Below are 14,798 nucleotides of genomic sequence, written 5' to 3'. Positions count from 1 at the left end.
TAGCGCATGGAAATACTACGTGGCCATAAAATATTTGCAGTCGGGCTCTGCTTCTATGTAGCTGCTTTTTTGCAGCATGAACTGTCATGAACCCTCTGAGAGCGGCTGCTCTGCTGACTGTGGGCTGTGCTACCTCTGGGGCAGCAGTTTAGCTGTTCATCACAGCTGTGCCCGGTATTGCAGGAGGGGACGGGAAAAAGCAGCGTGCAGTTAGCACTACGGTGGAAACACTAGGCTTGTGAGGATGAGGCTTTGGTTCAAAACCGATGCAAGGTTTGTACTTGTGCTGTACCTTGGGACCTGTTGCCCATGGCGGGGAGAGCACATGCGGAGCCACGGTTTGGCTTCCTGGCAGACCCGCAGGAGGACGTGGGTGAGAGCAGAAGCTGAACTTGCCCTCTCTGTGTGCTCGTACGAGGTTAGAGGGAGGGGCGGAGGTGCTGCTGGTCCTAATCTCAGCAGCACTGCTCTTTTAGTTAAATGTCTACAATAACTAGTTGGGCTTAGTTTACATGATTATGAATTAGGAGGAACTCTGTAATGTTAATACAGGTGTAAAATGTTCTGTGCGTAGTTCTGATCTATACTAAGAAAATGAGTAACTGGAATTACGGTAGGTGGGAGAGTTCACTGGCTTGTCCCAAGTGGACAGTTTCTGGAAAAGGAGCTATGGCAGGGAACTGGTTCATTAACGCAGTGGGTCAGGGAAGCAAACATAACTTATTTTATAAAGTATACATAATCTTATGGCCAACAGTGTATCTGCTTATCTTTGAGAAGATAAGGATTATCAAGAGGAGGTAGTATGGAAAGTTTTGGGGTTTTTTTCTTCCTTCCGTCCCACCGTCTGCAGCACGGACAGATCAGCCATCACCCTGGGCAAGCTGTTCCTCCTCCTCCTGAAGCATCAGATATTAGCAAAGCAGGACATTTCCAAACTGCACATTTGCAAGAGAAGGATAAACAGAATTTTTAAAACATCCCTAAATCTTAAACCGAACTGGACTTAATCTTGCTTTCTTTTGTTAGAAGACATAAATATGTTTTTACATTTCTCATTAGACGGCTTACAGACCTGACCTGATCACAGCAGAGCAAAGCCACTCTAAATCAAGAAAGAGATCTTGGATGCTTCCAGAGTACCATTTTTTACTTTGATCTTCTCATTTCCTACTCACAACATCTAACTTAAAATGCCTTAGTAATAATAATAAAGATACAAAATCACTAAGATGCAAAGAGAATAAGGTCAGAAGTGCCTTGCTACTCTCAAAAATCAGTAATTGTATGGCACATGCAAGTCACTCCTGCCTGTGGATCAGAGGAGCAGCTAGAAGATAGTGTGGGAGAAGCAGCTGCTGCTGATGGAGGGATCTCAGTCTCCTTTCCATGGACCTGGCTGGATCCCAGTGGATGTGGCTCCCGAGGCAATTCATCCTGCCACTGCCCAGCATCTTTCTGGGGGGCTGCTCACCCCCTCTCTCCTTACCCAGCAGATGGGAGCATATGGCTGGTTACTTATGCTCTTGCTGTTCTTATGTGCTTAGTGGACTTACGGTCTGCAGGGGCTCGGGGGGATTTGCATGGGGAGAGGGAGAGGAGGGAGCCTGCAAAGGGCGGGCTGCACCCACGGGAAGCAAAGCGGTGCCGGAGGTCTTCGGCCATGCTCTGTGGCATGCCACCTCGGTGACTGAATTGCTGTGAATGACTGTGAGACATGCTGAGTAAACAGTGCCTAATTAGGAGATGGTTAATGATTACACAGCATCATTGCTGAAGATGTGAAGTTTGAAAATTAATTTATACGGGGAAGGGGTTTCTTCTTGACAGCCTTATGTGCATATAGAAATACTTATATATTCACACACCTCTCTTCTGATATCATCTTTTCTTCACAAAAAAAAAGGGCATGATCAGCCACCTTTGTGGTGCTTCATGTTTTTAAGTGCTTGCAGTGCCGTCAGCTGGATTGTTCCTTCTGGAGATGGAGTGTGTGAGGGTTTGCCTCCCCAGCTCAGTCCTGCCCTGCTGTCCTCTCCTCCTGCCTCTCCTGCATTTCTGAGGGTCTTCCTCACCTTCCTTTCCACATCTGGCAGAGTCTCCTCTAGGCTCTGCCCAGGAGCATCTTCTCATCTCTCTCTGGGTAATTTCAACCACAAACATTAATTCTGCCATATCCTTCCTACAGTCAATTACCAGATTCATCTCTCCTCTGTACTACTTAAATCTCCTTTGGTCAACCTAAATTTTTGCTCTGGGTTTTTTTGCTTTTTTAATAAAATATTACAAACAACTCAGGCTTAATATAACAGAGGCAGAGCTCTTATTCTCCTGTCAATCCTCAGCTCTTTTACCTTCTTTTTTCAAGCTTTATAAAAATTGCCACCCTCCCGACTCTTCCGAATACTTATAGCCTCAGCATCATCTTCAAGCAAGCCTTCGTAAAGCCTCACATCCGAGTTGTAAGCAGGGACATGTAAGTCAATGGGTTCAGCTGATGTTGCTAAAAAAGCCCCGTGCCCAGGTGATTGCCTGGCACTCCTCCAGAGGTTATTGTCTCTGCATGAGGAGTGACTGTTGAACAGGACACATCTCTGCTCCTCGGCTACTGCGCTGCACATGATGGAGGGCAAATGCACATCCCAGCTGAGCAGAGAGGCAGAGGAAATGGCAGCGTCTGGTTCAGCCCATCCTCCTAAATCCGCTCAAACACATCAGTGTCCTGAGTCTTGCAGATTCTGCCTGCATCTGTCCTATCTTCAGGACACAGCCTTTCCCCTTTCCTTTGCTTTCTGCAAGCCTCAAAGTCTTCTCTCTTCTGCCATTGACAAAGTCTTGCCAGTTGTATTTATTCCAAATTTCTGCTGTTGTACCTGTTTTCCTGCCCTCTGTCCTTACTGTCACTTTTTGCATCTCTTTCACTAATTTTATTTTTCTCTATGAAATTAAAAATCAGCTTCTTCACTTTGAGGGCTCCTCGCAAACTAACCACTCCCTACCACCCATCAGTCAGGTTTGAAAGATGGATCCATCATGGATCACCATGCAATCAACTCCAGCTTCTATCGCCCACTTTTTATACTGGGGGGGGGGCTTCTCATAGGTGTCTGTAAAACCACCCTTGTTGTCTTTCAGATCTGTTACTTTAAACACAGCTTTGCTTTTTGGTCTTAAAAAAAAAAAAAAAGCACAACTCCAAGCCCCACCCTGACTGATGTTATTTCCTTTCATGTGCATGTGGTCGGTCTGCACCTGCCTCTTGTCTCGTAGTTCGCAATTTAAATGGAAAATCTTACACTATGTACAAACCTACTCTCTTGATACATCTCGTCACGGCTAAAATAGCACAGATGAAAATAAGTTACGTTTTGGCTTTGACTTGTTTTGGAGTCTTGGATGGGAGTGCTAGATCTGACCTGCTGGCTTAGATCCACCTTGTAGATATGTCCCTAATTCACTAAAGTTTAACCCAAGATGCTCCATAATTTCAGGTGTTCTGGATTTAATGCTCCAGAATTAACCCTTTGCATTTCTATCATTGAATGCCCCAACACCTGCAAAGCTATAGTCCGTCTTTTTGGAAGAGCAAAGCTTTGTTTCCTGGTCATCTTGTAACGCCAAGATGAGTAGTTCACCGTGGTGACAGCAATCTGATAGGGTCATTATCATCGTAACAGGCACAGGGAGAGTTGGACATAGACTGGAGATACGTGATTACTTATTCCTTCAAAAACAGCAAACGTTTTTAAAGGCAGTGAAGAAACCCTTGTTCTTCATTTGCATTAATTTACGGTTCCCTCTCTTCTGTGCACATGCCCTGGGTCAGGCTGCAAGTGAGAAAACAAGGTTTGCGACCCCTTTTCGGTTTCCACTGGTGTTAAGCTAATATTTATTTTTAGTAAACTGTATCTTGAAGTGTGCTTTCAAGAATCGCTTTGCAAAGCCTATCACAACGAATTCATTGTGGTTTTCTCCTTTTGAACTTTATTAGCAAATCTGAAGAATCAGTGTAACTAGTTACGCTGTATTTCACTGTCATAATTCCCCAAAGTATGGGAACATCTCAAAAAGCAGTAAGGCTTATGAGCATTCACCTGGTAGTTGTTTTTTTCTCCCTGTGCTGCTAGTAACGATCCACCTTTGGAAAGGCTGCGCAGGTACTCTTTCAGGGCTAGGGTTTTTCTCCTGCACCATGCGTGCGTCCTGGGGCAGGGCTTCCCTTGTGTTCCCCACACCCGCTCATGGTTTCCTTTTCTTCCTTCTCAGAATCCTTCCTTTTAAATGCATATACAGTAAGGCCACCTGCCACTCTGTGAGTCTCTTTTGATAACGTAATAATTTTGAAACCCTTTTCTCCTTTCATAGTGTGGTGTTTTGCCCTGTCCACTCTTTTCACAGTCACTGACCTGCAGGACAGGTACCTCTGTCACCAACCCAGACCTCTCCTCTCCTCCTCTCCAGGTGGACAGGGATTTGTTGTTCCCACTTGCTACTGCCTGTCAGTCCCTGGGCTCTGTTTTGAAGTCATCTTTTCTCTTTCTTTCAATTCTGAATGCCACTTATTTCACATGCTCTAAGTAGTTTATCTTAAATACCTTGCAGTTAGTGTTCAGTCTGAAAGGAGTTTTAACAGTATTCTGATAGGTGCCTCTCGAGATTTTTTCAACTGGAAAAAATGTTTTTTAAAAAAATTAAATCCAGTCATTTCTTGCAGCATTTAAGGAGTCCCAAGCCTTTAAGATTATGCCTAATGTTTGCAGAGCATGAACGCTTCTGATGAAAACCCCTAACGCTTCGGGATGCATTTTGCTAAGCTGAGAACATCCAGTGCTGCCTTTTATGTAGTGTGTGGATGCTGTTCAGGCCTTGAGATCCAGGAGACCAGGGACATCTAACGCACATGGAGGGAGAAGTGTGCCACCTTTGGGGCAATATTCTGCTTTCTCAAACAGGGGTCTGAAAAGGGTGCGCTTAGGAGTGGGGCGCTGAAGGCAGAGCAGTTCAGAGTGCTTCCCATTGCGGTTCATGTAATGTCTCCTTCACCTTGGCTTACTAAAGGTTTCAGAAGATCCATCCCAAGTGCTTGTGGCTCAGGGGAGCAAGTGGTACATTACTACTTTTGCTTTTGTGTTCGGGGCTCAAACCCAATACTGAATGAAATGGTTCAAACTGCATCTATTGTTGGGCATGAATTGAAAACTGAAGTCTATCCAGTCTTTAAAACCGTAAGAGTGAGCAGATGCTGTTCTTTATCACCCTCAATGTGAAACCTGGAAAGCTGTACGGGGGTCCATGGTGCTTCTCTAGATTTGCAGCCCATTGACACAGAGGCTGTTTTCAAACAGGCATGATTTTGCTCTTGTGACTTCTGTCACAAGATACCAGTTTGCGTAGCCCTGGCATGTTGTTTCAACTCCCGCTTGTCAGGGGGAAGTTGTGGTATGTTGTGGAGTGGGAAACCTGCAGTGCCCTTGAACATGCTCTCAGATTTCAGCCTTCTTTCAAATACTTAATTGTTTGCAATTTTTATTTCAAGCAATTACTTCACTTCACCTTTGTAGGTGAGTGATAAGTCAGGTTGTGGGAGGGGAGGGTCTGGGACAGACTCAGTTAATGGAGTCTTGCATGGTTGCTGTGAAATCAGGAGGACTTTTGCTTACTTTGCCAGCTGAAACTCTGGGTTTGTGAGGTTCACTCAATTCTTTTACATAAAGAAAAAAAATTTGAAACCTACTGCAAGGGCCCCAGCTCTATTGTACCAGTATTGCTGGTAGCAAAGGCTGAAGATGTCAAAATGGGTAGTAGTTTAAACAAGGGGATGGAAGAGGGCTGGAGTCCAGGTCCAGCCCAGCGAGAACAAAAACTTTAAGCAGATGATTTATTTTATTTTCAGCTGGCCAAGCAAGGACAGCAATGTATCTCACCAGCTTGTGTTGCTGAAGTGTCCCTTTCCTTGTCTAAGTCCAGTCTTAGGTGTTTGTATTGCCATCTGAAGTTGCATGGTGTGTCCTCCTTTTGGAGTGGACATGCTGCCCTGAAGAAGTTGAGCAAAGGCCTTTATATTTAACCCATTGCTTTGTAAATTCTCCAAGTATTTGTAAGGTGCAAAAACCCATTATTAAATAGTTGCACTTTTTAAAAGTTAAGACCTTTTCTGGTCCTTACCCGAGTGTGTTCATCATGCAGGAATCATTGCTGTGTAAGAGCATTTGGGAGAAAGAAGAAGGTCTCCTCCATCCTTCCATCCGCCTGTAGAAGCTGATCCTGGGGTGGTTTCTTCCGTTCCTGTAGAGCATGGCTGCCCTGCGTTCCAGGTGTCTGCATGGGGGGCACTCGTCCTGCCGGCACCGGTCTGGCATGGGTTTGACCCATTCTTACGTAGCGGTGCTGGGCTGTCATAGTAAATAAGCATTCTTCTACCATCCTTCCCGTGGGGTCAGGCAGGACCCTACGGCTCCGTAACGCTGCTCCAGCAGGTGCTCTGGACATATGCGGTGGTGTTATCAGAGCCTGTTTTGAAAGCTGTGGGCAGTTTTGGTGACTCTGTTACCGCATTTTAAAAGGACACGATGTCCTATGGAGAGGAGCGGCAGCTATTATCACAGCCAAGTTAGCCGGTAAAATTAGAGCACTGAGATAGGCAAACAGGTTAGAATGTGTGTGCCTTTGTGCTGCACAAGTTTGTTTTGGTGTGTGACTGCTAGCAAAAAGTTTGCGCTACAAAATTCAGATCTGGATGCAAAGATGGCATGAATTGAATGTATATTCAGTGGTAGCTGCTTCTCTTTCGCACATATGCACCCCTAAAAACTATCAAAGACGTGTTGAAAAAAAACAAGACTGGAAATGAGCAGAAAAAGAGTTTTTCATATTTTTCTATGGATCCCTTGACTTTAAATTGTCTCAAACAATTGATTATATCCCTCAATATGTGTCTTGTTTCAGAAATGACTGTGACTTCATACATATTTTAGAGAAGCTGAAAAATTTAGGAATGGAAGTTTTTACACTAGATGTTTATTTTTAGTTAGTCTACCTATAAAAAGGGGATATAACAAAAACAGAGAGGCAGCTAAGAGATGAGCAATGAGAAGATCCAATGGCCTGAAAAATTTCTGCCAAAAGAGAGGCTGGGATGGTTTGCTTTGACCATCTGTCAACGTTCTTGTCCCTACAGACCAGCATGACCCACCTGGGGAGGTGGAGTGGAGCAAGGTTAAGTTGACCACTTTTGCTGGCTCTGGCTCATAACCATTTTTGATGGTGAACAGCATCATGTTTGCAGTGATAAAGGAAATACTTCTTTGCAAAATACCATTAAGCATGAGGAACTCATCAGCAAGGTATCACTAAAGCCGAGGGCTTAACAGGGTTCCAAAGGGGTGGTCATAGAGAACGTATCTGGTTTGGAAAAAAGCTAGTGATACTGGAAGGGATGCAACCTCCCGTTCTTTGGTGCGTAAGACAGCCTCTAATTAAACAGGTCTTAGGAGGTAACCTCAGAAGTTTCTCTCTCTGCGGCTGCTGCAGTTTGTGTTGTCTTCTCACCACCCAGTCTGGGCTGTGGGAGAGGCAGGCTACACTGCCCCGGGTCAGTAGCGTGGCCAAAGGGAAAAGGTCAGGCTTGTGTGAGCCGCTGCGTCCTGACCTTCCCCATGACAAGCTGCCCCTTCCACGCAGTCTGTTCCTCCTGAAGGTTTCCCTCTCCAACCTGCCTCCTCAGGTGAACCTCTACATTTTCTTGGTACTCGGCACCTTATTTCTCCTCCTCCATGTGTGAGGAACAGGAGAAGGAAGATGACTTATATTCCACATAATTTTTAGCATCAAATAACTCCCTTCACCTCTCCCTTGAAGCATTAATGAAAGTTTTTAAAGTTCTGTTTGTCTGGCCTCTCTGCTCTGTTCTGAAGGGATAGCACTGTTGCTGAAAATGCGAGGGAAAAAAACAGCGAGGAGAGGAGAAGGCTGGAGTGACTGATGCTGAAGTTGAATTAAAATGTTCTCATTGGAAAGCAGGATTTTAAGTTCTTTTGGTAGTTATTCAAGCTTGCTCTGATGATATGCCATTACAACTTCATGTAGCTACAAGCCAAAACTACCCCAAAGGCTGGGAGGTATAGGGTCCAGGCTTTTTATTACAAAGCCAAGTATTACATTCGAGGTGTAAGCATTATTTTATAGTGTTATAGTATAGTATTTATATATTTATAAAGACATAATTGTCAGCAATTAATTTGCATGAAGAATGTATATAATTAGTTTCTATAGTTTGCATGTTTGAGGGATAGAGGTTTTAACCGTACTGTTCGGTCATGCATCTTTACAGTGCAAACTGGCACATTGTTAAGGTCATATTTGCTTTTGTGGCATCCCTGAATGTATCACGGAATAATCCTTTATTCTATTGATACTCTGTTTCCAAATCTACGAGTATCTCCTCCCAAACATACGCGCATAATGTAGTGTGTATGTGCACACAAGGAAAAGGAAACAGATGACTTGTGTTCAGTATAATGATTATTTTGTGCTTGAACTGCTGCAGGCTCCCTGTTGAAAAGAACTCACGCATCCATTCATTCATGAACAAAGCTGCTGTCGTAACTGTGTTGATCCTGCATTGACTCTTTGTGTAGGGCCTCGGTTAGAGAAAGATGTACCCTTCTCCCTGCTTCATAGCCTTTCTCCCTCTTCGCTTTCCTCACTGTAATCATAGTGTGCTGATCAATGCCTTCATGACAAGTGGGACCTCGGCTGAGGTTCCCATCAGTGGAGGAGAGAGGAGAATGGATGGTGGTTGGTGGGGGAATCCAGGCGCGTTATTGCTGAGTGGGGCTTGAGTATAAATTAGCAATGTGTGTGTCTGAGCTGGCACTGAACGAGGTCAGACAGGACACACGGAGGCAAGGATTGATGGAGTTGCTGTTGCAAAGGAGGAGTGCAACAAATGGTCAAGTTGTGTGGGAGTCCTCTGGAAGTGGAAGATTTTCCCTAAATTTGACAGCTTTGATACAGCAACTTCACAAGTGCTTTGCTCCGGTTTTGGAAGCAATTCTTGCCTTCTCTTCTGATGTGTGGCCTGAAAATGGCCTGTGATTTCAGTGCTGAGCTGCGTTCTCCATGTCGTGCTCTGTACTATCAGACTGTCTAGACGGGATCCTTCTGTATCCTTGTAGCCTCTTATTGTTCAAGATGCTCTAGAAAGCCTTAGTGATTTACGGATGGGGATTTGACTAACTTTTATTCTGATCTATAGTTCCCCTCTGAAGTGCCCCTGCTTTTTTTTGCATTGAAAGTTTCTTGCTTACTACTCACAGCAGATTTGAAACCCTTTTTCCCCCATTTTGCTTTCAGATTCCATAGGTGGGTCATTTTCGGCTTCCTCCCACCGATGCCACCACAAGCAAAAGCACTGCCTCCCCATCCCACAGTGTGGAGCTCTGTCCATCAGCCCTCTGCTTTTCCATCCCCACACGAAGGGATCGCAGATCATCATGGACACGACACAGAAGGCAGTGAAGCGCCAGGCTAGCTTCTGCAATGCCATTACCTTCAGCAACAGGCCCATCGTTATTTATGAACAAGTCAGGCTTAAGGTGAGTAAATGATACCATCTCTTATTGCCATGTGAGCTGCTGTGAATCACTGTTGGGGTGTACCAGGCTTTGGTGCTTGCACCAGATCTTTAGCCCTTCCTTGAAAAGCACAGTAGTCAGATCTTGCCCTTGAAGATGTGCGATCTTTGTTGGTACTTCTGCTTTTGTCATCATAGTTCTTGGAGCCATCAGTACAGACCGCTGTAGAAACTGGGAAGAAAAGGGAAATCCATGCTCCGAAAGAGCTTATCTGGATGTTAGACAAGGAACAACAGATTAAGTTGAGACTGCTTGGAAAACAGCAACAAAAAAGGACTGTGTTGGTCAGTCTGAAAGGCAGCAGCCTCAGTATCTCTCTAGCCAATGTGTCCTCTAGGCTTTGCATGCATCCTGCAAAGGAGTTTTGCCGAGCGAGCTGAGGGAGCGTGAGGAGTTCGTTAACGCGTTCAGTTCCAAAACGAGCCCTTTTCTTCCTGTAAACAAGGCAGCGATGAGGGCTGGTCTCATGGAGGTGGGAGTCAGCCTCTCCACGGCCAACAGATAAGAGCTGAAAAGGACCTGGAAGTGAAGGTGCTTGGTCGTGCGCTTGGCAGGGAAGATGAAAGGGTTTTGCTGAAAGGGTGAAAGGAGCAGTCAGTGTGGTCAGTTGCCATCTAAGAAAAGGATCTTTCTGGCGGTCTGCTGACTGCTTTGTTGAATCAGTCACCCGATACCATTAAGGTCAGAGGAGGGAACATTGCAGGCATCACATTTTTCTCGCTGGCAGAGGCGAATCTCACTTCCTTTGTGTCTGTGGTAGCCAGGAGGATGGAGTTGGTAGCCCTTGTGCTGCAGCTGGCGTGGGAAATTCAGCTCCTCTAAGACCACATGCCTCCATGTGCACTGGGCGCTGCTTCCCGATGAAGAAATTCATCAGTCCCCCTAGCGCTTTTTAGGCTCTCAGCACCTTGAAGGAGCTTGGGGCCCTTGGTGCTTCATCCACAGATATTTTCCAGTCTTTATGCCCTCAGCTTGTGGGACTGTGTTTTTCTGTTCTTAGCTGATTCTGTGCATTTCATTGGCCCGAAGTAGGTCATCATCTTTGGCAGACTTTAGTTCATGGCACACATGAAAGATCGGCCTACAAATCCTTCATTTACACACAAGGAGTTTTCCAGGAGGTTTATCTGCATATAGCTACTGAATCTGAACGATCCTGCTGTTGCCCATTGCTCCATAGCAGTGTATCAGCCTTCCCTGCCTCTTCCCTCACAGCCAGCAGAAGAGCAAGAAACAAGGAATGTGCCTCCTTTTGAAAACACAGGGAGATCTCAGTGATTTCAGGCTTAGGCCCATAGGTAGAAAATCCCTCCTACAGGTTTGTTAACGCTTCCTGTGGAGCTCTTACTGCTTCCGTTCAGGCTAGAAACCCAGCAGGACTCCCTCACGTTGCCTAATGGGATTTTTTCCCACGTTGGCCAGCAGTTTGGACAAACAACTGCGAAAAATTATTTGGGAGGAGATGAAAGCAGCATTCGTATTTGAAAACACCATCAAAGATTTGAGTGGGTTTAGCGGTTTAGGCAAAGGTTCTGGGTTGTTTCTTTCTCATTCTGAAACAATGTAGCTATCTCTGGAAATTCACACTTGTTTATCAGTGTATACTTCAGGATTTTAGCTTGCATAACGTATGGGAAGAATACACGTGCAAATGCGCACCAGGGATTTACAAGCAGAGCTCGTGCTGAGTCCAGTGGGAAGGTCTCATGGGAGTAATCAACAGGCTTCAGCAGAACTTGTACTCTAGGGAAAACATCTTTGCTTTTCTGATTAAGTCCATCCTGTAATTGCCTTGTTATTGTGTGTGCCTGTGGAAAACGGCATCTTAAATCTTCTTACCAGCTAAAGACTAACCATGAACCCAATCGTTCAGGTCCTATAAAGTTTAAACTCCCTTTAGAAAACTAGAGGAAAGAAGTCAGGAGATTTCATTCTGTTTATTAGGTATTGTATCTCGGGTTTTATTCTGAGATTTCTTTGCAGCTTTGGGAATGCCATCAAGCAGCCAGATTTCCTCTTTCTTTGCCTCTGAGATATATGTCCCAGTATGGTTTCTTCCATGTAATTCAGAGCACTGCTAGGGAGTGGAGTGAGCTTGTCAAAGGTGACACAAGGCACAAGGCAGTAAAGAGCGGGAGCCTGAACCTGCGGAAGCAGCCATGGCTTAGCAGTTTGGATGTAGATTGTATCTTCTCCTCCCCTTCTGGTACCCAGTGGACCTCCCAAGCTTTTCTGCTAGCAGTGGCTGCTGAAGAGAGAATTTGGTCCATCATTAACCATTGCCTTTTTTAGCAAAACTGTGTACCCTTTGTCCAGCTGTGTCTAATTCTTGGCAGGCTTCATACTAGATTTTAATTTGGTTTTTAGTTTGCCTGTGGTCATACTGTATTGAGAACTGTTTATAGGTGCTGATTAATACATGGAACATGTGCAGCCTCGATTACCATATGAATATTTACTTCATGTGGCCTGTGATTGCTGTGAAGTACTGGCAAGAGACTGTGAAAGAGTAAATTGTACAAATAACAATGAGGCCATATTTATCTCAGACCCAAAAGCTTTTAGGACTTTCAGTAAATTTGCTGCAATAAATAATCCAGGCTTCTTCTTGGAGTATGCGTATATTCCCTGTTTGGTCACGTGCACGCCCCATCCGCCCCTCTTCCACTGGGTACATGCATGATCCCATCCCATCCTGGCCAGGCATATAAAATAGCAAATCTGCTTCAGTCATTTTTAGTGCCACCCCAGTGTCCATCCCACAAGCAGGAGCTTCCCATGGTCCCTGGGACTGAGGTCAGTGCTCAGGTGTTTCATGTAAACAGTTTAGGTGCTTGGCTGGGCTGAGTAGGGATAAAGAGTGGCACTCTCTTAACTGAGGAACTGTCTGTTGATAACTTCATTCTGAAGCTCTGAGTTGTTTTCTCTGATACTTTAATTATAAAACAGAATTCTCGAGGCTTTGAACAATGTCTTTGTTGTGAGATTGTTGTGCCCCCAAGGGCACACGTTCCAAATTTGCCTTGGAGAGGAACATGTGAAAGAAAAATGCAGTATTTACAAATGTGATTAGAAGAGAATTCAGAAGTCCAAAGAAAATGTCTTGGAGAATCCCGTGGTGAAAATCCTGTGCTTCCAAGCTGGGACATGAGGGGCTGCTGCCAGGCTTTTGAGGACAAAGTCCTGCAGACCTGGACAGTTCAGTCTCTGGTATTGCCACTCATTTGAGCCATTAGCACCTTTGGCAGAGCAAGAAATTACAGTAAAGTAGCAAGTTTTGTGTGACATCTGGTAGGTGGTACCTATCCATGTTTCTGCTCTTGCCCTGCAGCCAAGAGTGAAACTGCTTGAGGCTGCCAAGGCTTTGGTGGAAGAGGGCTACCTCAAGTGCTCTCATGTTTGCTGCAGGCTCAGTGCATGGACAGAAACACCAATTATGTGTCAACTGGCATGCAGGAGCTGTGCTGACCCCACATCAGGTTTGGATCCAGCATCCTTAGGTCTGTCATTTCATAGTCTGGATGCTGACAGACTGAATGCCTTTGAGGGAACAATTCCCAGCAGTTTCATACTCAAACAACAAAATGAGAGAAAAAATTCTCCAAGGGCATCATCTCCATCTGGGGACCATACTAACACTGGAAGACTCCCTGCTTCCATGGGAAGAAAGAGACCTTGTAACTGGGTGGTGTTTTGGATGTGCTGCACGTGTTTAGGACCCACTGCCTGCTCCCCTCAGATCCCCTTCAGTCCAGGGCTCAGTTCGTGTGAGAAGAAGCCAATGACTCTGGAGGCAGCTGTGATCCTTTGTCCTGCTGTCTCTCAGGTGCAGAAGGGTGAATATGACATATGCACCGTCCCAAAAACTACAGCAGATGTTCCTGACCCCAGACACACTGAATAACCGCATACGGCCAGGTGGGGTGTAGATGTGCACAACATATCTTGAAAAACACCACTCACAGCTGAAATAAATAGATTTTCCCCAATCATAAGACAACATCTATCGTTGCCTCTTAATTGTGTATTTAATATCGTTAAATACTTTACATTGTGCTTTCCCACACACATTCTCCACTGCAAGGCTGTGATTTCATCCAATCTGACAAGCTAAACAGGGGTAAGACTGTCTTTTACTTGGCTGGGAAACCCAGAACACCCTATGGTGGTGACTGTGATTCTGGAGCCAGTGCTTTTCTCTCAGGTCATGAGAGACCCCATCATCTGAGCACCACAGGGGAACAGCTCTGCTCCTGCAGATGCTGAGATAAAAGCTCTTATGGCCATTTTTGGCACATTTTGTGAGAGGATGATTCTTAGGCCAAAAGGAATTACCCTAGGAATAGAAGTGAGTCATCATGCAGCTGTAATTACATTTCACCTCTCCGCATAGATCTAATTTGATTTTTTTTTTGCCCCCCAAATATGTGCATTGTATCCTAAGTGTGCAGCATTGCTGCTTGCAGCTGAAAAAGCTACAGCAATGTTTGGTGGGTAAAATGTTTCGTAAATCTAGTGGGCTCATCTGTGCTTTGCCCATCGGTGCTCAATGGCATAGAGCCTGTAGTGTGTAAATAGATGTTCAAGTGCCACACGTTGTTATTGCTGCTGTTATCTTTGCAGATCACTAAAAAGCAGTGTTGCTGGAGTGGGGCTCTTCGACTCGGGTTTACTTCCAAGGATCCATCGAGGATTAACCCTGACACTCTGCCGAAGTATGCCTGCCCCGACTTGGTTTCCCAAAGCGGTTTTTGGGCCAAGGCTCTGCCAGAAGAGTTTGCGAATGAGGGAAACATCATAGCCTTCTGGGTGGACAAGAAAGGACGGGTTTTCTATCGGGTGAACGACTCCGCTGCGATGCTCTTCTTCAGCGGGGTGAGGACGGCAGAGCCTCTCTGGGCTTTGATCGACGTCTACGGACTCACCCGCGGAGTGCAGCTCTTAGGTGAGTACCTGGGTCCAAACACGCAGGGGTGATGCTGAGCCATCCCCGGCAAAGGGCCAGCCTGGCGCTGCCTGTCCCCCTCGCTGTGCTGGGACAGGCGCAGGGAAACGGCCGTTGTTCCTCCCCAGAGCATCTCACGACCTCAGCCTGGATCAGTGGGTGTTTGAAACTTAGTACGTAAATATAACACGAGTGAGAGGTGGGAAACAACCGACACA

The 14,798-nt window shown here is 45.5% G+C and overlaps 1 protein-coding gene across 1 annotated transcript; it reads left to right on the top strand.

Moving 5' to 3' along the window:
- Positions 1-309: 309 nt before the first annotated feature.
- On the top strand, positions 310-14,580 carry LOC104081269 (E3 ubiquitin-protein ligase NEURL1-like; the record flags this gene model as incomplete). Its single annotated transcript, XM_009583938.1, has 3 exons — positions 310-373; positions 9,355-9,596; positions 14,259-14,580. Coding segments are annotated over exons 1-3 (628 nt in total), but the record flags the coding sequence as incomplete, so codon positions are not given.
- Positions 14,581-14,798: the final 218 nt, after the last annotated feature.

This window comes from Fulmarus glacialis, unplaced genomic scaffold (genome assembly GCF_000690835.1).
Source record: "Fulmarus glacialis isolate BGI_N327 unplaced genomic scaffold, ASM69083v1 scaffold43258, whole genome shotgun sequence".
In the NCBI taxonomy this organism is placed as follows: Eukaryota; Metazoa; Chordata; class Aves; order Procellariiformes; family Procellariidae; genus Fulmarus; species Fulmarus glacialis.
This window is presented reverse-complemented; position numbering and strand designations above follow the sequence as displayed.